This window comes from Triturus cristatus, chromosome 9 (genome assembly GCF_964204655.1).
Source record: "Triturus cristatus chromosome 9, aTriCri1.1, whole genome shotgun sequence".
NCBI lineage: Eukaryota > Metazoa > Chordata > Amphibia > Caudata > Salamandridae > Triturus > Triturus cristatus.
The window spans coordinates 84129638-84155389 of record NC_140592.1 but is presented as its reverse complement, the minus strand read 5'-3'; the positions used below and the strand labels follow the sequence as shown (position 1 = coordinate 84155389).

Below are 25752 nucleotides of genomic sequence, written 5' to 3'. Positions count from 1 at the left end.
CTGTAGTCCCTGCTGCCTCACTTGTATAATACATTTGCGTGACACATGCCAGTGTGCATGGTGCTCGCAGGCAGGCTTTTCCACAGTCACAGACTCCCTGTTTCCACCTAGAAACTGTGCAGTGTTATTTTCATGCATATTTTTAAAAATCCCACTCAGTTTCTTCAAATACTTTTAAAGAAATACATGTTCTCGGTTTTGAGATTGAAGAAGTGTAGTTCAGTTTGGTTTGTGTACAGTGCTTAATACCAGCATTAAGTCATATTCCGAAGTGCTCCTGTTTTAACAGTTATGGGATCTCTGGTGCAGGGAACAGTTATCTATCCAGCATGACACAATTTGGGCAAGTGGGGAAGCCTGGATTAAATCCAGTGCCATCTGGATCCATAATCTGGAATCTAGCCACCACGTAGAATTTGTTTCAAGCACTCCCTATTTTATACTGTATTCTTCCTTGTGAGAATTGAAGGGCTTGTAAAATTAAGAGGGTTTAAATATTTAGCAGGCCTTGCTAAGTTGTTTTGGTGTGATCAAGTCGCTAGTATAGCAGCAGTTTTCAGGAATAATAGCCTTTTTTTCCCTTAAAACTCCAACAAACACGCTAAGAGAGGTCAGTATTTAGCATTTGTATTTATTCACTTCAATTGAGCATTTGTACTAGGATTTACGGAAATATTGCATTATTTACATTTTATACATCATGTTTTTGCCTTGTGCCGTGATGGGTTAAAATGGTGTGAGGGTATGACATTGGGAGCAGTGCACTCTGGTGATGTACTGTAGATGTTGGGTCATCTGGACTGTTATGAAGAGTGGGGTTTTGTGATGTCTTCAGGGAGTACGTTTGAATGGTAGGGCCAAAGTTCTGTGCAGGGTCGGGGCTGGTAGAGCACAGACTTTTAGCGATGTGTAGCAGGAGGGGAATGAGCAAAGTTCGGAGTGCAACTTTAAGTGATAGGGTTTATGAAGTCATGTTTTTGGAAGACAGAATGCCTCTTGGGAGGTGTCTGTGCTCACACTTACAGGTACAGTAACCCTGCTGACTGTGATAGTGCTCTTTACAAAAGGTCATAGTACACATACCCTGGTGGAAAATCCTCCTACATCTGTACTTTGTTGCTGACTACTACTGTTTTAAATGGTTCTCTTAAATAAGTGAAATGCGGGGGATTTGCTTTCCTTTATGTAGATCCATAGGGGGTTTATAACTGGCAGACAACAGCTGTCTATGTGCAAATCACAAGATACCTGTTTCCATGGTTCAATTTCTCTCTTACAGCTTGGGCCCGTTGGTAGGGAAGGTGAAGGAGTACCAGGTGGAGACAATTGTAGATACACTGTGCACAAACATGCTGTCCGACAAAGAACAGCTGAGGGACATTTCTAACATTGGCCTGAAGACCGTCATTTCCGAGCTGCCTCCAACATCCACAGGTAATAGTATAACAGTGTGAATGTCTAAAAAATTGAAGCCCAGATCATATTGTAAATGTATTTGCATTATTTTTCAGTGCGGTTTCAGAGATCAAGATCCTGATTCAGTAATGATTTCTTCAGGAGATACACAAAAGACACATCTAATAAGTAACTTTGACTTTGGGCACTTACAGTCTGGCATAGATAGTGCAGTGATAGTACAGTGCCGCCAGTATTACAGGGCCATAGTATAACATTACCCATCTCCGGTGATGGGCTTTATTACAATTATAGATCCAATAACACTTCAACCAACTTCTTTACTATTGACACTCTGACACTCAAAATGTTTTATAATCATTTTCTAATGTCCAGGTAACAGCTAGCATATTTCTAGAGCTAAAAAGTCATGCGTCTTAAATTTCAGAAAGTGAGATTCTCTTTCAACAATCTTGGGCTTAATTATGATGATTAATTATCAAACACACAAAGGTGATAGGAGGAATGCTTGCAATTTGTCTAACCCAGACTACTGCCTACTTTAAAGTAGCTCTCCTGTGTGCAGCCCAGCCTGCTAAATTAGAAGCTTTTGCTTGTTGGAATTAATATATGTATACCAAAATTAAAAACTGTGTATTTGAGAAAAAACACTGTGTGTTTTCAGAACGAATTACCTGATGTCTGGAGATAAATGCTTGAATTTCTAAAATATGTATAAATCTGATATTGAGTGATAAATCATGTGGTGTGAAGAACTATTACTAATATTATTAACTTGGTACCAGGGCCTTGCAGTTAAGGCTGTTATGTATTATCCAGGTAGAGGAAGTCCACATTTTTAAAACATTTTTCACTTTATTGCTGGTAACCATGCCTAATGCACTGAGGTGATCACTGCTAGTAATAAACATGCTTATGAGGGCGCTAATGCAATCTTATCTGATGTGGTCATTATTACAACACAAATACTATTAGTAGCTCATGATGGTTCTCATTGAACATAAGTAGCTCTTACTACAGAAAAGGTTGGAGACCCCTGGTCTAACCACTGGCAATCGCTCGGGGTAGCATTCCAACCCATTGTTCTTTAGCTGCCTCTGGCTAGACCCAGCCATATGCAAATCAGTCTTTGTCCTGCTCCAATAGGAACAGTCCAGCCCGACCTGCAAAGCCAGGTCCTCTCTGAACAGGAGCACAAGTAACCCAAGACTGGTTTTGGCCCGATTGGGCCTCTGCAGCTTTGTTGCAATGGCACAGCGAGCAAGGCACCTACATCTGGGAATACATTTTGTGACTTATGGTGTTTAATGCTACTAGGGGCACCTAGATCACTTGCACACTGGTATGCCCTCTGGCAACACCACAATCAGCAGAGCTGGCCCACGCAGGTTAATTTGTTCATTTATTACTTTCACTATGTTTATACTTATTTAATGCCTTGTGAGTCAAAGGAAAGCAATTCCCAGGCAACTATTTCTTTCTCCTGCTGCCAGCGAAGAGAAGCATAAACGCAGGCAATCATGCAGCATTTTAGGAACTGAATCTGTCTGTTAAGTGTGGTAAGTAGAGACCTGCCATAGGCATTCCATTCCAAGTGATGCACTAGCTCCACACAAAGCATGAGACACCATTCCCCGATGGAGAAACGAAAGGACAAAAAATACCTTTCCTGTTGAATATGCTAATGATTTACCCTAAACTGAGGATCACAATAACACAAATAATCTTACAGTACTCTGTGTCACTCATATAGACAATACATGTACTACACAGACTACACATACCAAAATGTACAATATACATGTGGGATGTCAGCGCTAGGTACCTTTGGTATTTTAGGTTCCTTTGCTGTAGAAACAACCCAGAATGGGATTAGGTAACACAGAGTGTAAATCTGTCAGTGTATTGACCAGATGCTCTTAGCTAGTGACAACTTATTTTTCAGTGAGTGAAGCAACCTTTTGGTGCACTGATGCTAGACTAGTGAGGGAAGCTTATTAAATCAGACTTTTCCCTACGGAAGTCTGCACCGCCTCTCCTTGTGGAGTATCAAGAACATATTCCATGCTTGCGATGCTTCAGACTGTGTTTAAAAAGGCTGCTCTAAGCTTGGCACATTCACACACGCTCGTTTAAACAATGTTCTCTTTACATAGAGCACAACTTAATGTTGTTTTTTTCAACAGGTTTATATCCTCAGATTGCATACCAACTCAAAAAGCCATCTTCTGCTATATTCTTAAAACCTTGCTTGAAAAGTTGACTTTGACCTACAAAACTCAATTGAATGCTTTTCTTACTTTCCACAGAGTGACTCTCTCCTTACTTTCCATCCTCTGTATGACATCTCTTTCTGAGTGTAGTCATCTTGCAGTTGCATGCCTGTCTGCCTTAATCTCTGTTACATTACAACCTCTCCTTCTTTAAAGCTAACAAACCTAATATACGCAATTTCCATTTGCATGAACTCACATAACCCCTCTAATGATCACTACTAACTCCTATTAATTTAATGTATCAAACAGAAACAGGAGTAAATACATGGAATGGTTTCTTGAGAGCATATGACTAAACCCAAGAACCAATAACAGATTAAACAATAACCTTGAGTGGCAGAGTAGCATTTTACTTGCCTTAAAGTGTTTTACAGACTCGTCAAGGGTAGCAAGCACGGTATCAATGCAATTAGAATGCAATCTCTGAGGATGCTGTTACATTCCACCATTCTGTTAAATTGTTTAGTATCCTAAATTTGAGAAGTGGATAGGTGTAGTCCAACAGGGAGTAAAGTATGTTATATTTAGTAAACGCAAAAGTGACACAGATCCAATTCCTAGAGGCACTGTTACATTTGCCATAATACTTTTTTTCGTAGCTTGATGTCAATCATTTCTGTAGCGTGAGAGACATTTTGTGTAAAAATAAATGAACAAATCAATTTAATAAATCGCACAACAAAGGATTCAACCTGCTCCCACATTTGTATGTCTGAACTGTTAATATCTGCACATAGGCCTGTGCATATGAGGTGAAAAAAATAGGTATCATTTTAATTGGCATGACACAGTAGACACAACAATTATTAGGAATCTATTTGATAGACTGACTGTGAGTGTTGGGCATTTTTTGCTGTAGATTCCATGATGGATTTGTGAGTCTCAAAAATTATCCGCTGATCCTTGTTGCTGAAAAATGTTCCCATGGACCCAGTTGAGCCGCGGTACAAACACTCATGGACTTTTGGGGGGATAAGGACATTCCAGAGGGATGGAAAATCCTCTCACTCGCCAGAACAAATGTAAATTTCAAGGGCAGAAAACCGTGGTTAGTATGTAGCACCCATGCAGTGACTGCAACCACACAGGAACCTAGAATGTCCTGTTGACTCCACAGATATCATCCATGATACTGCATGAGATCTTTGGCAACTTCTCACAACTGTATTGATCGGCAACACAAATTGTCAGCAGAGTATCAATTAATGCATTTTTTTGCAAGTAAGATCACAAAATGGCAAAACTTTACTGGAAAAAATTTAAATGTTATTGTTATTGGTCAGGTATTGTTGGATGTACCACCATAACTATGACATACTCACAGTTAGACTTCCACTGGTAGAGCAGTAACTTAACTTGGGTAAGTTTTGGTGGAGGTAATGTGGTTTTGAGGGCTCTGATGTCAAGGGCACTGCTACTTCACTGGTTAGGATGTTGAGAGAGGCAATGCTATTACATGCAAGTACGATGCTCTGCTAGGCTGTATGTACTGAAGAACCATGCATTAAGGTCTTCTATTCCTCAGATGCCATAATATCAATAAAGCTCATATTGGCAAGGTGGTTCTTGGCCTTGAGTCTCAGACTTTAGGACTCTAGGAGATCCAGGGCATAACAACTCCCTTGAAGATCCTCTAAGTCCAACAGTATCCAGCATTTTCACATTGTGTGTCTAGTGCAAGGTTTGAAAGTTCCAAATATATACTCTGAATGGGGAAATGAATCACTGGAGTGCCAGTTCACAAAGGGAGTCATCTGTCCTGTACAACTGCCACAGCTTTTTTTGGACACTGACTCTTTGAAGACTTCAGAGTGACTAAGAAAGGTAACTTATTGTATTCTATAACCACATAACTCACCTGCATGGAAGGAGGGCCTGCAGCATAAACCGCTGGGTTCAGGGGAGTGCTTTCTGCTTTGGAAAGGTGTTTACTCCTCAACCTTTTATAGAGTCTTTATTTAATGTGTAAATGGTTTGAGGAAGCACAGTATAAAGAGATCATTTCAAGACCGTAATAATTTGAAAGCAAATGTTGTGTCTTCTGCTCACAGATAACACTGAATTCAATACATTTCTTACCCCACTTTTCAGGGAAACATCTCATAGCTTATTTCACATATGACTCTACTTCCAGCCGCAGCCTGCTAATGATAAAGTTTTAGTCTCGATGACCTGGAAGCGTCCATACCCATCTTTCTCTATCTAACTGGCACAGTCGCAAAGTGAGGCTATTCCAGCTGACTATCTGGCTCTACCAATATTTTAAGCCACCCAGTACCTGTCCTTCAATAAAGCTTGCCTTGTGTGTTCTGCAAAGAATAGCAACGGGATTCTTTCTTTCACTATTCAGGTCCTGCCCATTGAATATACTTCTTTCGGGTGCTCTCTATTTTTCAATACTGAAGCACGGGCTCCTCTTATTACCTGAAGATGGCGATTTAAAATGTCTCTTTCTCTGTTGATGAAAGGGAACATTGTGCCCCATATCAGCACCTCTTGCAATCAAGTCAGCTCTCTTCTAAATGGTGGATTGGCCAAGAGGCTTCCACCTGCGATGTCACAACACCAGTGCAGAAGCAAGAATTCTCCAACCAGCTAGATTTGAGATCCATATCCCCTGCCTTGCCTTTTTTGCCTCAGCACCCACACCCACGCCAGTTCTCTGCCAGCAGGCTTGTTTACACCAGTTTGACAGTTGAGTTTTACACACATTTCTCCTGGTATTATCATTTTCAGCTGTCTCTTATGGGAGTGGAAGCCAGGTGTCCACATAGCATGTTTAACACAAAAAGAGCCGCGTGAAAGACTGGTCTCACACACCACCTGGTGTCATGCTTCATCATTGACCAGTCCTCGCCCTCTAAAAACTTGGTTTGATAGAGGGCGGGCATACACCTGAAGACAGGGATGCACTTCTAAATCTATGTGGGGGCCCTTACAAAAAAGTGAAATTTAAAAAGCCATTACAGATGTCCAACTCATTTTAATGTAACTGGCATCTGTATGGTAATTAAAATAAATGGTCGGTGTGTTGAGGATTCTATTGTCCCACCACCGTTATGTGAGTGGTCGACATGTTTCTGCCAGTTGGCCCAGTCCGTGGCATTCATCAGTACCTTTAATAAACAAAATCGGGCTCCACCTTTACCGTACTGTGGTGAGAGGTTTCCACTGAGTGGGGTGATCTATATCATGCTCCACTGTTACGCGGCTAATATATTCAAGCCTGTAAACAAGAAAACAAACAAAGTGAAATCCAAAATAGCATCATGGTCACAGTTTTGATGAAGAATGTCCAGTCAGCCACATACACGTGAAATACATAGTGAGTGGCTATAAGTGCAGCAAACGTGTCACTCATCTGTGCACTTAAAACATCTGGGATAAATGACAGATAGTTCATATAGCACCCAACAGTGGCTGCAAGATGGAATTGTATCACAGGTGGATGGCAACTTCACACTACAGATACCCTGTTTATCATATTTGTTGAGAAGATGTTTATAGAATCAGGTGATCAGCGTAAGAATAAACGCGGGCAACTAGCCCATTGGATAAGAAAGAATGTGTGAGCCGTTGCTCTGGTTTAGAGTTTCTTAATGAATAGCAGCCAGGTATCACCTTGTTCTGATCTCAAACAGAACAGGGGTGGTGAGGCTGTGCGTCTCAGACTACTGTACCAGTTGAAACCAAGGGATTTCGTCATTGAGTCCCTTTTCCCATGTCCGGAGCCGATATACCCAACTCTGCTCTCTGATATGGAGTGGTCTGGTAAGGTCCGTCTTGTGTTTTTTCATCACTTCCAGTACCACCCATTTCAGGTCACTGTCTTTGTAGTTAAGTTCCAAGAAATGCCTTGTTAGTTTGGTGTTTGTTTTTTTACATCGTATAGTGCTACGATGTTCGTTAATGCGGATTTTTATCTTTCTGGTGGTCATGCTCACATACATGAGACCACAGGGGCACGTGAGGAGGTATACCACATTTTCAGTGTTACAATTGCTAAAGTTGCTGAGTTTTCAAGGATTCCCAGTCCCAATGTCTACTTCTTTTGTAGTTATAGTGAAAGGGCATGCAACGCTTCCTCCAAAAGCATAGTGTCCAGTAGGTCTTGATATATTCCAGAGGGTGACCTGGTCTTCCTTCAGTGTTGGGGGATCTTTGGCATGCACTAATTCGTCCCTTGCTCCTTTTGAATGCGAACAGTGGAGGTTCCCAGTGTTGTTCGGCTCCGTCAAGAATGTGCCAATTCTTCTTTATGATCTTTTGTACAGTATTTGAAACAGGTGTATATGTAGTTACACACACAATCCGGTCTGGTTTCTCTCTGTTGATATTCTCTAGTAGTGACTCACGGTTATTATTTCTGACTCTCTTCTTAGCTTTCTTTATAATTTTTTTAGGGTAGTGTCGGTCCAGTAGCTTCTTTTCAAGTTCTTCCGCCTGTTTTGTGAAGTTCTCTGTTTCTGAGCAATTTCTGCGCACACGTAAAAATTGACCAACTGATAAGTAGTCACGCAGTGCTTTTGGGTGGTAGTTTTCATATAATAGCAGACTATTCTTGTCTGTTGGTTTAATATGTACTTTTGTACTGATTCCATCTACTGTCATGCTGATATCTAGATCCAAAAAGATGGCATGATCTTTACTGATGGAGTGTGTAAATTTAATGTGATGGTCCGTTGTATTCACCCAGTCTACAAAGATTTTAGCTGTGTTCTCATCCCCTTGCCACACAATCAACAACACGTCGATATAGCGTTTCCAGGTCTTCAGTTGTTCAGTGAAAGGATTGCTTTCATTGAAGATGTAGTCCTCCTCAAATTGATGTCCGTATAGACATGCTAGACTCTGGGCGAAGGTACTTCTCATCGATGTACCCGTGATTTGATGGTAAATCACTTCAAATTCGAAAAAATTCTCTGTGAGGGCAACCTCCGCACATTCCATAATGAAATGTCGGGGAGTGAGGAAATTCCATTCCAGGTTCAACAAGATCTCTTCTACGACTGCCAGTGTCCGTCTCTGTGGGACACTGGCGTACAGGGCTTCTATGTCCATGGTAATGAAGATATCCTCAGCGGTGTTGATTTCTAGATCTCGTAGGAGGCACAGTACATCTTTCATGTCTCCTAGGTAGGATGGAGACTTCTGTACAATTGGTTTGAGGAACCAATCGCAAAACTGCGAAAGGGGTTCAAGGATAGATCCGATGGCAGAAACTATCGGCCTGCCTGCGGGGGCAGCTTCCCTTTGTGAATTTTAGGGAGGGTGTAGAACCCCGGTGTTCTTGGGTTTTCACTGGCGAGGAAATCTGCTTCATGCTTCATAATCCAGTTGTGGCATAGTGCTTCGTCCACCATACTTTGGATTTTCCTGACGAGACGTGGTGTTGGGTCTTCCAAGTGTATCTCATAGCTGGTGCCGTCGGAGAGTAGCCGATTGCATTCTTCCCGGTACATGGTTTTATTCATCAAGACAATCGCGCCTCCCTTGTCAGCTGGTTTGATTGTAAGGTCCGTGTTATTCTTAAGTCCTTCAAGTACTGTACGTTCTGGTTTTGTGAGATTCTGGAAGCTCTTGTCTTGTCTGAAGTTGATCTTCTCTACTTCCTTGAGAACTACTTGTTCAAAGGCTAATATGTGGCAGGGGATAGTTTGAGTTGGAGGTACGAATGCGGATTTTTTCTTGAGACCTGTACTGATTATCTCAGTTTGCTCGTCTCTTGTGTCCCTAAAGTGGTTACGAAGTTTGATATTTCTGAAGAATTGTGCCAATTCGGTATTCATGGTGAAAGAATCATTCATGGATGTGGGAACGAAACCTAGGCCTTTAGAGAGAACCGTCTCTTCATCCTTAGAAAGGACATGGTCACTGAGGTTAACAATGTTTGTTATTCTGTGCTCGTCGATGGGCCGTTCCCTCTCCCCCTGCTTCTTGTTCCCATTGCGACTGATGTTTGGTCTTCCCATTGTACTCTTGTGTTCTATTTTTTTTTCTTTTTCCCCTGCCACGGCCTCTGTATAAAAAAGGCTGTGGGCCCTGTGGAAAGCCAAAACCTGGCGAGTAGTAAGGTTGCTGCCAGAACCAAACTGTGTCATTGGTGGCTGCATCATTGGGTGATGGTAATTCTGCTGTCATCTTCCTTGGTGACCCTCAGTGCTCTCATCACTACTACTTCCGCTCTTGCTTCTCTCTTCTCCTGAGCTGAAGGTCCAGTTCTGAAGAGTTGGCCTGAAGCGTTGTTGTTTCCTATTTTGTTGTTGTTGGGGGGGCTTTTTCATAGTATTCATCAGTAGTGTTTGGATATACGATCTCACAGCTGAATTTTTGCACGTCTTTCTTAAGTTTCGTGAGTTTTAACTGGTGAGATACTCTTTATAGTCAGTGTGATCCTTATTTATTTCATCCAGTTTTTCTTAAATACGTTTATATGCACCATGGTTTTAAGTCTACTTTCACTTTGTTGGATCTCTATCAGAAGTGCGTCAGCCAATTTCCTGGCTGTATTGATGATAAGGACTAGCCAATCCTTAGTGCATTTCCATGCGATCCTTCACCAGTTGGTCCGGAATTCTTTATTGTTAAGGAAAAGTCTCGGTTCATTTGTAACCACGAGGGCCCTAGGGGCACTGTTATTACGCAGATATTCCGTCATAAATGCTCCATGCAGGGCCGTTCGGATCTGTTCTTTCTTCTTCGAAGTCAGTGCTTCCCATTCGTCCGAGTTTTGGACTAATTGTGCTACCACCGTTTCTGCTAGTAAAGACGGTGTCCTAAGTATTTCTGCATAGTTCTCCTCATTGAACGCTAGTTCATTATCCATGTTTGTAATGAACTTAGTCTGGTTTATTTGTTCCAGACTCATGTAGTTGCCATGTTGTTGTTCGTTGCAGAGCAATAGGGAAACATACTTTCAACTCCTCGCCAAAACCTCTCCTCCAATTCCCTTTGAGCAGTTAACCTGCTCCTACACTTTTCAGCTTCACAAAACTCCGGTTTTTAAACAATTTTCTGTGTAGTTAGAGCTGCATCAGCCCCAGGAGTGACGCATGCCCAGATGTTTGATCTAGTACCTCTGGTTAATCCAGAGGGATAGTCGCTTCTTATCTAGATGTCTTTATCATATAATCAAAAATTATTCCAGGACTAGATATTACTTCTTGAGTCTTTGGTTACTTGATACCTTATTTCCAGACTTTTTCCTGGCGAGAGCCGTGGCCAGGCTTAACTAAGGGAAACACTTTTGTTTCTGTCTCTCTGTACTTTTTTCCCGTATCCGCATACTAACCAAATATTGGCCCTTCTGGTAAAATAGATTCTGAAGTCATCTGGGATATGTTATGATGCTCTTACCTCTTTAGTACAGAGATGAATGTTGGGGCGCAATAGTACTCTTATGGAAAATAAATGCCCCTGAATTTTAAAGATGTCTCGTACTGGCCGGTTGAGGTTTTGCACATCCTTTAGCATTTCTATAGCACAGCTACTACCATAATAGGACAGGCATTTACTCAGCTGCTTTTTGTCTCACAAGAACCAAGCTAAGTCTTGAACTGCAACCTTATGAGCACATGGATAATGTAAAAACTTCATAGGCCTGTTGACTTTTTCCAGGAGATTTTCTTTGACACTTCTTTAATCAAGGAAACTAACAGTGCACAGTTGTTTTCTTGGGCAATGGCTTTATTCAGTTTTTTCTGCAAGTGTGTTGTGTGGTTGGCTCTGTTCTAGGGGCAAATCTAAAGAATAACCCCAAAAGGAATTCTATATCAGATTTTAGACCCTCTGTGTCTGATTGACATTCAACAATTCACAAGTCACTAGAAAAACCCTTCACCACTCTACTATAAACAATGGTGGAATGCAGTCTGCTGAAGACACAGAATGGAATCTTACCTATCAAATTCATATCCATCTCAAGAACATCATTTGAAAGATCTGTGGTTGGTCTTACAGACATTCCTCCCAACATTACATTTTTCTAGCATGTCCATCAATCCTCTTGACCTAATAAGTAACCCCGTAGCAATGGGGGCATGAGTATTATCGTGCCTCTACCATCCTCACTTCTGTCATAGAGATGTTCTGTCTCTGTTTTGTCCCATTTTGTATTCCTTGGTAATGTTTACTAAATTTCTCAATAAAAAATGTTAGACTGAAAAATCTTTTTGGGAATAACTTCCTTTTTTTGTAGTAATTGACTTGGCAAATACATAGCTTTTTCTTTCAGAGATTACATTTTCACCTGGCTCCTTCAAATGATGAATCATAGTGATTCATTAATACTTGAAAGTTGTGATTGCTTAACACTAGTATTTTCCGGAAAGTCCCTCAACAGCTTCAGTTGACACCAAGTGTTCCACTATTCTAGGCCAGCTGCCTTTGACACAGCTGTTTAAACTTGCAGAGACAAATTCTAGGTCGGACCTATTTTTTGTACAGGTGAACGGTTATTCTGCTTTAAATCTAAGATCAATGAATTTCGTAGTCCATCAAGCACTACTATATAGACCTCTTTAGTGCCTGAAGTCCCCCAAGGTATTAGGAACTGAGCGGTCTCGGTATTCCCAGTTCCATTTGTATGTAACTCATCAAGTCGAGGTTTTCATTGTAGGATTTGTAATCCTGTTTATACTACCACAAGCAAATACTACTAGTCCCAAAATGCAAAGATTAGCACTAGAGTATATAGTAGAACTACTCTTTCATACAGCTGGGAAACCTGAGCGCTCTGGTGCTGCAGCAATAGGTTAATCATAGAAGTGAGTGGATAAGTTCAAGTGTACCAGAGAACGAACAGAACTCATCTCCGTTCTGTAGTTCAAGTAATATTTTAGCTGGAAAATGCAGAGGTTGTGTACCACCCGCACTACCTCTGGAAAAATTTTCCGTTGGGAGATATTGGATGTCAAATGGCCTTACCCGTGAAATTACAGATGGAGTTACAAATGTAAACAATCTTGAAGTTGAGTTCATATATCATTTTACCTGTATGAAAAGAAGGTCTATAAACATTGTATTATTTAATGGTTTCAGTATGTGTTAAATAAAATGCGTTCAGGTTTTGGTACTTATTAGTATTAATATTGAGAAGTTGTAAGCATTGCACTTAGTATGCTGTGCATAGCTGCATGGGGTTGGGCACAGGGTCACAACAACTCCTGTGTGCAGTCAACACCCACTGGGCCAGGTCCTGCATCCACATGTTTTTTCAGGCGCCCAACTCCCTCTGTGCATGGCCTTCATGTAGTCAAACAGATGCAGGCCTCCTTTTCTTTTCTTCTATTTTTTTTTTGGGAGAGGGCAGGAGAAGGAGTTAATGAACCCACATACACTTATGGGCCCTTGTTGAACCTCCCACTGTGTCCACAGAACTAATACTCGGTCCTTTTGAAACACTGCAGGAGGCCCAACAAGGGTCCCAATTCTGTGTGGGTTTGTAGGCCCAGAGCAAGGGTTCACAATGTGGAGGATCGGATGGGGTGGTATGGGGACCCAACGTGGGTCCAAGAGCCCTTGTCAGGGTTTGCAGAATTAAAGGCAGGCTTCACAAATATTTGAGTCACACTGAGGACTGTGAACCCTGTCTGAGGGTCCACGAACCACTTGGCCAACTTTACTTACATTTTTTAAAAAAAGTCTAATGTGGAGGGTCAATTCCACCGCCATACAACCTGAGCCATAAGGGATTTTTCACTTTTCAGGATGCAGTACTGAAACCTTGCATCCTGAAATGGGGGCCTGCAACAGATTTGGACCATCTATGACTAACAGTTTAAAAATCTCTAACTTTTTATCACTTTTTAAACCCACTCCAGAACATTTTTCAAACGCTAATTTCTCAAAAGATTTATGCCAAACCAACCAAAGCGCTAATTGATTAAAGATGTACACTGCCAGATATAATGCAGTTCCGTTCAACTCTTTTTTTCTTTAGAGGAGAGAACAGAATACCATGGAAGTTAAAATGGGAAAAGTATTTTGTTTTTACCCTGCCTTACCCCCTTCTTCCATTCTCCTGATAAACATGCTCAAAACCTGCAATTCTGAGCCCAGATTTTGTGCATTTTTTTCAGAAAAGTTAATGTAGATTTGTCTAACAGCGTCAAAAGATGTTAAGAAAGATAAAGTTCATTTTCCCTGGAGACTCTTCTCTAACTATAATTACAGAGTTGCGATCACCAACTCTGTATTGAGTGTGTCTCAATAAAATACATGGGAGCCTGCAATCCCTGTATAAAAGCCTGTCTCTAATTTCCTTATTACAAGTGAGCTGTGATGTGATAATGTCTTCTTTCAGAGCAAACAGCCAAGGGAAAAGCCAGGCCACAAAGCATCCTAACACATGCGGTTTAAAGATAAAAGTGAAGGTGCATTTTCGTCTTCTGATCTGTTTTTCTAAAACGAACAATGATAAGCAGAAAGGACATATTTATGACATGTCAAATTTTTGCAAACTGAAGTTCATTACAGGAAAACTTGAATGTTTTACCTACACATTATGAACCTCACCATTTTTTAGTCTGACTTATATTAGACTGTTTCTAGTATCGTCTTTATGCCTGCAACCATACTCTCGCTTTTCAAATGAAACAGCAAGTCATCAAGGATTCAAGCAGTTTGCAAGAAGACCATATAGAATAAAATGTCACCTCAGAGTTACGTGATCTAGTTAAGGTTTCCCTCTGTGACTTGCAATCTCTTTATAGTGTAAGTCAAGGGGTGCTTTATTCTCATTATTATATATACAGCTGAGTAGATTACATGTTTGAGTGCTCTTATTTGATAAAACATTTGGGATAAAACCCATATTTCATAGGGAAACATGAAATATGACCAATTTTCATGGTTTTCTGGGAAATACAGATTTCATCATCACGTAGAGAGCCCCTTCACCAGAGGTCTACAACTGTTTCTGTTAGAAAAGCTTCTTATGTTCACTGAAAATCATCCAGCGCTACTAATGTTAGTGTTCTGACAGTGACCACCCCATCCAATATTCTCAGCAGTGATCACATCAGTGCATTAGGCAGTATTGCCAGCAGTAAAGTAAAAAAGCACTATCAATTTGGACTGCATCTACATGGGAAATACATGATAGCCGTAGCTGCCAACACCTGTGGCAGTAAGGTAACAATGAGTAATAAATCTCTCCAAATCAAATAATAGTTTTGAATTTATTTTGAAAATGTAACAATTTTTCTCCAGACATCAACATGTGAGTTCTGAAAATACACACATTTTCGTCTCAAATACATGCTTTTTAAATTTGGTATTTAAATAATAATCCAACCAAGCAAAAACTGCCATATTAATAGGCTGGGCTGGACACAGGAGAGCTACTCCCAGGTAGCTGGAAAGCTACTGGTAGCTCACAAGCTACTTGTTGGAGAACGCCTGTCCTACACCGATCTACAGGGCTTTATCATTGTCATGGCCATTAGGATTATACAGTATGCAGGACCAAATTATGCAGCAAATCGTGCTGCACATTCTTTGGCAGTATTAATCTCATCCATTTAAGCTAGAAATATCAGATTCACAGGGTTTTATATACTATTACCATCGGTGAGTGTGGATAGAGACCATGTTTCAAAAGAGGCGAAGGCTTTCACAAGTCATGCTGCCCCTCATTTTGCTATACTGTTCTTTCCTGTGCATTAGTTAGCAATGAAGTAGGATATGACCACGTCTCATTCCAGAATACCCAGAAGATGCAGATCCAGTATGGCAAAATCATGGGATTTGGCCTCTGTACTGCAGTAATAATTGACATAATCTATGTATACATACAAATAAAAGTATCTTTCTACATATATTGACCATTTAAATAGCAGGAAATGTGTTATGATTCTAGCTCCAACATGTAAAACCTCTGAAATTCCCCAGTACGTTTTTTCGGTGCACAAAAATATGCTATTACTTACGTCACTTGTTTTACTTTTGCTAGATAGGCTTGTTTCTGTATCATTGACAATTTGTTGTTTGGAGCATGGCAGACATGAGCTATGTAGTGCATGGTCTGCCCAACCCCCCCTCATGGGGCACCATCTGGAGTGAAAGGCCTTGGACGGGGCACAGTGGGAATAGACTACAGGGCCTGGTCTGTGGCCAGATCCTCCTGGCAGGCCCCGATATGCACAACGTTAGCCCACATGCAGCTTTGATGAGCCTTACACATTCCTTATTATTCCTCAGTACAGTGGAACTGATTTTAGAAAACACTGCTTATTTTCTCAAAGACTCCATTCTAGAATCAGTTGACAACTGGGGCTGTACAAAGCTTGTTATTGAGATGCTATCTCACTGCACAGGTTTTACTATGTGTGCTCTGAATAGTGTTTATAACTGCATCATTTGTTTACAGCTGTTGCATATGAACAAAACATAATGGCATAAACCTTACATGCAGATGAGCAGAGTGTCATATGCTATTTGTAGGAAGCTGGCTCTTTATATTGTGGGCCAGAAAAAGTACACAGTGTGAAGAATCCAGGCAAACCCCAGAGGAATTAGAGAGGCACAAATTACACCCCAAATGCTCGCTTTTGTGGTAGTGTGGGTGAGTGTTTAGTATTTATTACACACACAATGGCAATAAGTGAGACCAAACTCGATAAAGAAATCCAACACCAATTTATAAAAATAATTCGTATTTTTATATAAATTTAGATACCAAGATCATCGGAATCGGGTAAGTACTTTTCGAGTTATGAATTTATACAGTTTTAAAAAATGGACACTGCATTTTCTGTATCAGTAATGTCATCCTATGGAGGAAAACATGTATTGCATTCGGGCAATTGTCAGTGACTTACAAGACTTTTCTTCTGGACTTAAGGTGAGTATGGGGAAAGCTCCAAGGCCACACCAACAGGTAACATCAGGAAGCTCTGGCGCACCCAGATACAGAGGTGTGTCACGGCGTCTGGTGTCCCATTCAATTCAGTGGGAGGTTGGTCCGGTTACAAAGATGCTGCAAGCTGGGACAGGGGGACCAGTCCGGAGGAACCCCCAGGGGGGTTCGACCCTTGAGATCCTTGGGCACACATGAGTACACTGAGCTTGTGGGGCTCGGGTACAGTGGTGTTTTTTGGAGTCGGATTCCGGTGCAGGAGTCTTTCACAGTCGGAGGAGGCCTGCAGAAAGCGGCTTCAGGTGGTGACTGGAAGTCCAGTCTGGTCAAACCCAAGCGTGGGCTTAGCTCTTGTGGGTCTGGGCACCATCACCTCACTTGAACTCAGGCTCTGGAGCGCAGGTGTATAGGTGCTTTGAGGCGGTGGTCAAAGACTCACATCTTGGTCTTCATTTTGCAGAAGAGGGACAAACAGAACAGCTGGCCCACTCACGAAGTGGGTCTCACTGTCCCTGAAGTCCCTCGATGTGCAGGTCGGTCTTCCTCTGCGTTCGTGTCTGGACTGGGCACAACAAGCCATGGCTGCTGCAAGGGGGCCGGTACCTTAGTATTGGTCCTGTAAAGCTCCGGTTGGTCGAGAGACTGATCTGACATTCAGGAGCACAGGGTCCTCTTCCTGGGGAGCTGCTGCGTCTGGCTGGCCGGGGAGTGGCGACTCGGTGGAACGCACCTTGCGCCTTTGGTGCCGGCGGCTGCAGGCAAGTAGCTCCTCTACTCCAGGAAGAGTGCTATTTGTGAAGCACTGGCATCCCTCAAAGTTTCTGGGAGACTGCACAGCGGCAGGACGAGTCTGCTTTTTCCACAATTGTGGGGGGCAGCAGTCAGGCTGGCAGGGTTGGCGCCAAGTCAGTCGTCGTTCCTCTGTTCTCGTGACAGGACTCTTCTTTGTCCACTCCTTCTCTTTAACCATCAAAATCTGAAGTCTTGGTATCGGGGAGGGGGGTCCCCTAAAAACTCAATTGAGGGGTATCAAGGGTAGTGAGGGGTGGTAGCCAATAGGCTACTTACCCCTGGGATCACTACTCCCCCTAGATGACCACTTCCTGTGGGGAGTGGGCATCGCCCTGTTCCAAAATCTCTAATTCCACCACTCTCAATATGGTGGAATTTCTAAAGTCATGTTCATGTCAGACTTGTTCACCCTAGAGGTGTGCCCAGCCTAGCAGTGCAACACGGCTCCTGCATAAATCATTCTGTCCTGTGGTAGATGGTTCAGGGCGAGGGAAGAGCATGGTTGACATCCTCTCCTGTGAGAGAAGCCCAACTTGCATACCAAAAGGCGATCGGCTCTCTGAAGCACCCTGCCTTGGAATGCTAATTTACCAGCCTTCCCTGGGGGAGGAGGTGATAACTCTCCCCTCAGCAGGCCTTGTTTCTGTCCTCAGAGCGGGGCTCTCACCTCCTAGGGTGGTCAGAAACTTGTCTGCGGCGGCAGACTGGACCAGACCGGTCAGCTAGTACACTTAACAGCTGGTATGTTTCAGAGGGTAGCTCCAAGGTACCCTCTGTGTTCATGTATCACTGGAATCAGTGTGGGTTTATTAATATGAGGTGTTTGTTACCAAACACCATATGTTTCAGTGAAGCCATTGTGTAGCTGTGGAACTCGTTCTGACCAGTGCCCAGAACATACCTTAAGATGGTTTCCCTGCTCAGTTGCAATATCTAGTAATAGAACTAGACATCACAGTAGCGTATCTGCTAATGCAGATATGACCTCACATAAAATATAATGCACCCTGCCATAGGGCTCAAGACCTGCTGTAGGGGTGACATACATATATTAGATTCAGTGACTTTGGCATGACACACAGCTTTGTGTCGTGTTTTCACTCATGGATTGCACCATATCATCAAGTAGCCTGCATTGACAGTCTGTGTGGAATTTGTATGTGGGTCCCTTAAGGTGAAACAAGACTTGCTGCAGCCCTTAGGGATCCTCTTTAGTACCCTTGCCCTAGGTACCTGGATTATCATTTACTAGGGACTTACAGGTGTGCTAAAGTCCTTAGCCAATTGTAGCACAATTAGACTTTACCTTGTTTTAGGGAAGGAGCACTAGCACTAGTTAGCAGCCCTCAGTGCACTGTCAGAGTTGGAAATCAGCATCCAGTAGCTAAAGAAGGGGTAAAAAGTGTATGTGGGAGGGGTAAGTGCGATAAATGCGCTGTTCCCTACACTATTGATATTGTTTTAAATATCAGTATACATTCACTGAAAAAATTCATTGTTAAGGCTCAATTATGGTTCAGCGAACACAAAATTAAAAAAGCCCTGAAATTTACGAGTTATGATGTGCACTGTGCAGTGCACTTCGGGCACAGGGCTTCTTTGTTTTTGTATTTTCTGAACCATAACTGACCTTTAACTATGATTTTTTTGTAGTGCATTTCATGATTTGTTTTTTTGCGATGTACTGTATTTATCAATTGTGTCCCCATTCTATGCTGTGTAGGGCTTTCGCCAGGCCAGTCGCCTAACCCACTTAGACCATGCTCAGGGAGGGTTGGTCGCAAGGCCTTCTTGGCCTTTCACTGAACTTAGTTTGGTAGCTGCTAAATTTCATGCAGATTCATTGAACAGCACCAAAGGTGTTATTGAATGAAACTTTTATTTCCCCCTTAATCTTCGCCCTCTCCTTTGATGCATTGGCTTGAAAACATAGGATAATCAACATAAAGAAAAACCTGCTAAACATCTGCCAGATTTTGTGCACATTCATCAAACGATGCAATTTTGTTAGCAGATAAACACTTCTTTGACCCCACCCTTGTTTAAAATATACCTCCCTATCTCCCCTAATGGACCTGTGTGAAACTGACAAAACCAAGAGTAGGCAAAAAATGCTAAGACTTTGCTAAATGTTTTGCAGATCCCTCAAACGGTGCCAGAGTTATTAGTGAATCAAAAATGTGTTGCCCCCCTCCCTGCCTTTTTTAATCTGAATGAAACCTAAAATACTTGCACTGGTTATAACTGCTTGCCATATTTTAGGCAGATTCATTAAACAGCTTTAAACTTATAAACAATTGAACATTGCATTGCCTTCCCCTTTAGGGCCCCCGGGCAGATGGAATGGCATACAATTTGACGTACCTATAGAAAACCAATCCTTCAAAGCTGCTGCCAAATTTTGTGCAGATTCTTCACATAGTGCCAATGTCATTAGCAAGTAAACTCTTTTTTTGTCTGCCCCCTCCTTTTTAACTCTGCTCCCCTTCGTTGATGAGCACAAACTTAAACATTCCAAAAGAAGGTTACTAAATGCTTAGGCTCTGCTAAATATACTGCAGATTCATCAAACATTGCCACGTTGCAGCAAACATTTCCAAACTTAGTAGTGAATTAAGATATTGTTTGACTACCCCCACCCCCCAAACATTGACCATACCCCCTTCTCCTGGCTTTGATCTTCCTGAAAAAACGTGCACTTGATGTAACTTGCTAAGTTCTTGCCACATCCCAACATACTAAACAGCAACAAAGTTATACGCATAGGGCATTTTTATTGAAACCCCCCATCCCTTTGAAGTTTTGCCCCTTGTTATATTGGGACAAAGCCTGACATATCAATAGAAAACTAATCCTTCAAACCTCTGTCAAACTTTGTGCAGATGTATCACAAAGAGACGAACTTATTAGCAAACGTTAACCCTTTCAAACCCACCAACATCTATCTCAAACACTAATATTTAAAAAACTACTGAAAGAGGTTGATACTAAAACAACTAAAGCGGACTTTCTGAGTAAAGTTCTACTTTTATGCTCCGATTGAAGTAAATACGTTCAGTGGTTTTGGCTGTAGATGCGAGAGAATTTTCTTATGGAAACTAAAATGGGAAAACACATATTTTACCTCCCTCACAACTTTTTATTTTTCCCTGCACAAAACTGCACAAAATAAACGTTGTTGACTAAGGTCAGCGAATGCCAAATTTGGTATAAGTTTATAGATGGGGCTCTGAGGGTCAAAGGTATAGGCATAAAATGCCTATGCAGTGGAAAAGGTGACAACTGACCCCTTTGTTTTAGTGCACAGTGGCGTCTACCTGCAGCTGATTAAGCACATGGCGGTCGATGCCTGCTCACATTGGGTGAGACACTTTGGCAACCCTTTGGCTCTCCAAAGTGGGGGTTGCCTGAACAAAGCGAGTTGGGTGCAGGCCCTTGACAAAGTCCAGGACCTGTGGCCAACCCTTATTTGCCTTTGGCTGTGTGTTGGCCAACTTCAGCGGGTTGTGTGCAGGGCCGGCCACAATGCATGGCTGCAGCAGCGTTTGAAAATAAAGTACATCATAATGAATCAAATTGACTGAAAAATACGCTAAAAAATGAGGTATGGTCTTGGCTCAAAAGTTTAAAAAAACACAGAAATTGTACGGTTAGGGTTAGTAACGCACACATTCTATACCATAACTTGTGCACTCTGCCACACTCAAATAAAAATTTGCTGACCGTGCATAAACATAAAAAGAGCTCAAATGGCTCCATGGGTATGGAGGAGGGAGCATCATATTCCATGGTGGTGAAGAGGATAGCTGAGGTCCTGGACCTCGAGTTGCCATCGGTGGCAGTTAAGTCGAACATATTGATGGAAGTGCTGCAACTGGGAGCTTCCTCTTTCGAACCCCTTGTAGGAAGCTGGCTCTGTATATACTATAAGTAAGGTATAGTGTGCACAGAGTCTTGGGAGTCCCCATAGGTATAGCAGAGGCTAAATTAAGTAAGTACTGACAGGTCTCTTTGTGGTAGTGTGGGTGAGCAGTTAGGTTTATCCAGAAAATGTGTTAAGCATTTATTGTATTCACTCAATCAAGACTGATTGCACACACTCAGAGACTGAATCTAGACCAATTAGGTAAGTATAAAAAAGTTATACTTATGTTTTATTTTTAGAACCAAGCAGGATTTGGCACAGGTAAGTAAAATATCCTCTCATATGCAAGACTTCACAAGGAAATGCAGTTGTGGTTGAATTTGCAATTGTTACAGGTTGGTATCGGTTCAAAAAGCAGTTTAAATTATACTGTAATTACTTTTGGAATACCTTTTTGATTTCTTTCAGATTATATCGACTACTCAGGGTGGTATGCCTAGATACCACACCGGAGATCTCACAAGACAAAGTAAGTAAGACTTTTTAGGGTTTAAGATACAGTTACTTTTCTTCCATACAAAACAGCAGTTCAACACTTAAAATAACATTGGTTCCTAAGAGAGAAAGAAGGTTATTGGTTTTACTGGTAAGTACTGGACCTACGAGTGAGAATTTTGGGGGTTAGGACCAAGGTTCCCCAAGGTCTACGTATGCACTCAAACTGCAACACCAGGGGCACTGGCGCGGCTGGGTGCAGAGTGCAGGGGCCCAATGTTAGCCAACAGGGCTAAGGGGGCCTTTGGTTAGGGACTGCTTGCGAACAGGTCACTTGGCTGTGGGGGCAAACTCCTAGGGTTAAGGTCAGCACTGCCGGGGCCAATGATCGGCACAGGAGCTGCACCACCAGCGGCACAGGGACGGCTGGGTGCAGGGTGCCAAGAAGAGGTCGGGGACCCTGTGGTTTCCAATGGAGACCTTTGGTTCGGCAAAGTTGCTGCATGCTCGGGCAGGGAGACTTCCTGAATGCGACCACTGGCTGGAGGGATAAGTTGGGTTCTTGTGGGATGTCAGGACACCGTCGGTTGGGCCACCCGAGGCCGTGGGGCGTCCGGTGCAGGGGTGTCTTTTGGCGTAGGGTTTCTTTACCATCTCTGGTCGTGGTCGGGGGCAACCCTTCAGGTTGAGGCTTCAGGCGTTGGCTTGAGGGAGGTCGGGATCACCAGATCCCGGTCTGGATCGCTGGAAGACCTCCTTGTGGTGTTGGGCCACTTGAACTCGGGCCGCTGGGGTCAGGTGCAGAGTGGTGCAGAATCGCTGGGCCGCCTGGATTCGGATTCTGTGAGTGAGTCTTGGCTGGAGCAAATCCAGTGCTCACGGGAGACAACGTTTGTTAGATGATGCATGGCAGGTCCTCTGGGATCTGGGGTTCCTGGCTGCTGGACTCGCCGGGGGTTCTCGCTGTAGGCAAGTTAAAGGCGGGACAGGCCAGTAGGGCTGGGGCCAAAGCAGTAGGTCTCCTCTTCTTACTAGGTCAGCACGGCTCTTCGGTCCTTCTTCTTTCTTCGTAGTATTTGCGGAGGCAAGGTTTAGGGTCACCCCTAAATATTACATTTAGGGGCGTTAATAGGGATGTGTGTGGTCCCGGACCAATGGGTCCCTTCTTTGGGGTGGGTACACTCCCTATTATGCCATCCTCCAGTAGGAGGGGAGCATGAGCCTCTTCCGAATTGGTTGAGTCCCTTCATCTTCAAGATGGAAGGGACTGAGATGCGTACTTCACCTTGCCTCCCCCACCTGAGGGGTGGGGTTGGCAATAGTGGGCACACCTTCTAGCTTGGTTTTCCCGCAGATTCTCATGACTAAAGTGGGGGACAGAACCGGTGGGAGCCAGTTGCTGGGGGCAGCAAAAGGCAGGAACAGCTTACAAAGACAGAAGGTCTTTAAAGCTTCCCCTTCTTGGACCCAGCCCATCTCGAGGGAGGAGGCATGACACCTCTGCCCAGGATGGGCTTTGTTTCTGGACCCAGAGAGCGGAGGCTCTCTACCTAGGGGCCCAGAAAGCTGTCTGGTGGTGGCAAATGGTGGGTAGCCATTCAGGAACCATACCGGGCTGGTCGTTTTTCAGGGGGCATCTCTAAGATACCCTCTGAGTGCTTTTTAAATTAAATCCCACACTGGCATTACTGTGGACTTAATGTGCTGAGAAGTTTGCTACCAAACGTCCCAGGTTTTAGTAAAGCCATAATGGAGCTGTGGAGTTCGTAATGACCAACTCCCAGACCATATACTCTTTATGGCTTTACTACACTTACAATATCTAAGAATGGACTTAGACAGTGTAGGGATACAGGGCTCTTGCCACTGTACCCTCACCTGAGGGCTAGTAACCGTGCTAGAGGGGTGACCTACCTATGCCTTAGGCAGTGGGTTGCTGGCATGTCAACTCTTCACTTATCTCTGCACCAGAACATGCAGCCTGCAATGGCAGTGTGTGGGTGTTAAGGTAAATGGTCTCTAAGGGTGGCACAGTAGGTGCTGCAGCCGTTAGAGGCCTTCCCTGGTCACAGTTCCCTTGGTACCCATGGTACCTTTTACAAGGGGCTTACCGGTGGCCAGAGATGTGCCAATTGTGGGTACAAAGGTACAGTTTGGGGGAAAGAACACAGGCCCTGGGAACCTGAATGGCAGGGACCCAGGGCACATCAAGTCAGGTTGCATCAGATGTCAGGCAAAACGTGGGGGGTAACCATTCACCCCTGCTCCATTTTAATGAAGCAGTAACAGATTTCCTACTTGGAACCTAGACCAAGCCCAGCACAGGGCCTCCTGTGAACAAGACTGTTGCCTGCTGCCACCGCCCGCACCTGGGGACCTGAACGTCCTCACCCAACACCTCACCCCTGAGGGCATTGTGGTTCAAGCCGCTACATCCCATGTCGCATTCCCTGCCGCACCCATGGACAGGGAATCCAAAAGGCTGGATAGCTTCAGTAAGAAGATGTTTTCTTCCACCAGACTTGCATTGCAGTCAGTGAAAACCGCATGCTTATTGGGCCACTACTCTCATACTCTGTGGGACACGGTTGCGCAAGTGCTGCCACAAGACCCGGATGAGACCCGGACCGTTCTCCCAAGCGGTCAAAGACTGGAGAGACACAGCAAAGTTCACCATTATGAGTGGTTTGGATACGACCGACTCGCTGTGCAGAACGTTTTTATCGACGTGGCACTTAGACGCCATGCCTGGCTGAGAACATCTGACCTTTCAGATGTCCAGGCCTCCGTCATGGACATTCCTTTTGATGGCAACCGTCTCTTTGCAGACAAGGCAGGCTCGACGCTGGATCACTTTGAGGTTTCATGGGCTACGGGCAAGTCTTGTGCCTCGCAGCTGCCACGCTTAATCCCCACTCTGCCTACTGCCCCTTTTGTGGCTACGGAAGGGGCTTTTCACCGCGCCAAGCATATTCCAGCCACCGCCCCATGCAGACTTCCCAGACTGAGCAGGGGTGAGGATGCCAGAGGTCTGCCACAACTACCGATCTCGCTGCAGCCGCAGCCTCTAAGCCCTCCTAATCTTGCCCTACAAGGTCATTGGTGTCCAGTTTGTGGCAGAATCAGCCATCTTCTCCACCATTGGCAGTCCATAACATCGGACAGATAAGTTTAACTGATTATTTGGAGGGTCTTCTCCCTTCTCTTCGAATCCCCCCCTTGCCTCCATCTCACAACAGGCTGACGGAGGATCATTTGTTCTTACTCCGTGAGGAAGTCACAGTTCTTTTAGCCAAGGGAGCCATAAAGATGGTTCCAGTGTCTGAAGTAGGCAGTGGTTGCTATTCCCGCTACTTTCTGATCCCCACAAAGAAAAGAAGGTTTCGCCCTATCTTAGATCTGAGAACCCTCTACCTCTTCCTCAAAAAGGAGAAGTTCAGGATGCTCACATTGGTTCAGGTTTTGTCTGCCCTGGACCAGGTAGACTGGATAGTAGTGTTGGACTTGCAGGACACCTATTTCCATATTCCCGTCCTGCCTGCACATCGGCGTTATCTGCGGTTTACGGTAGGCCACGAGCATTTTTAATTCATGGTGCTCCCTTTTGGCCTTACCAGCGTCCCTCGAGTGTTCACCAAGGTGACTGCAGTGCTCGCATCTCATCTGCGCAGATCAGGAGTGATAGTCTTCCCCCATCTCAACGACTGGGTCAGAGACAGAACTCTCTACCTTCCCCAACCAGATTTCACAGTAGTGACAGATGTGTCATTCCTGGGATGGGGCGGCCATCTGGGAAAGGTGGGGATCAGAGGACTATGATCTCCAGCAGAATCCGGCCTCCACATAAGCATGCTTGAGCTCCGAGTGAACTGCCATTTTAAGCCTTTCTACCCTCCATCTAGGGAAGGCTGGTGCAGGTGTTCAGGGACAACACTACCGCCATGTTGTACTGCAACAAACAGGGCGGGGAGGGGTCATGGACCCTTGGTCAAGAGGCCCTGCATCCCTGGAAATGGCTGGTACCTGGTGGTTCAACACCTGGCAGGTTC

At 43.7% G+C, this 25752-nt stretch overlaps 1 protein-coding gene across 2 annotated transcripts in view; it reads left to right on the top strand.

Moving 5' to 3' along the window:
- LOC146797449 (cullin-associated NEDD8-dissociated protein 1-like) overlaps positions 1 to 25752 on the top strand; it is a 276655-nt gene that overhangs the window by 16398 nt on the left and 234505 nt on the right. For both annotated transcript variants that reach the window (XM_085624473.1, XM_085624472.1), the window contains exon 3: positions 1280 to 1434. In XM_085624473.1, coding sequence (XP_085480599.1) covers positions 1280 to 1434 — 155 coding nt within the window. The remainder of the gene's footprint in view (positions 1 to 1279; positions 1435 to 25752) is intronic.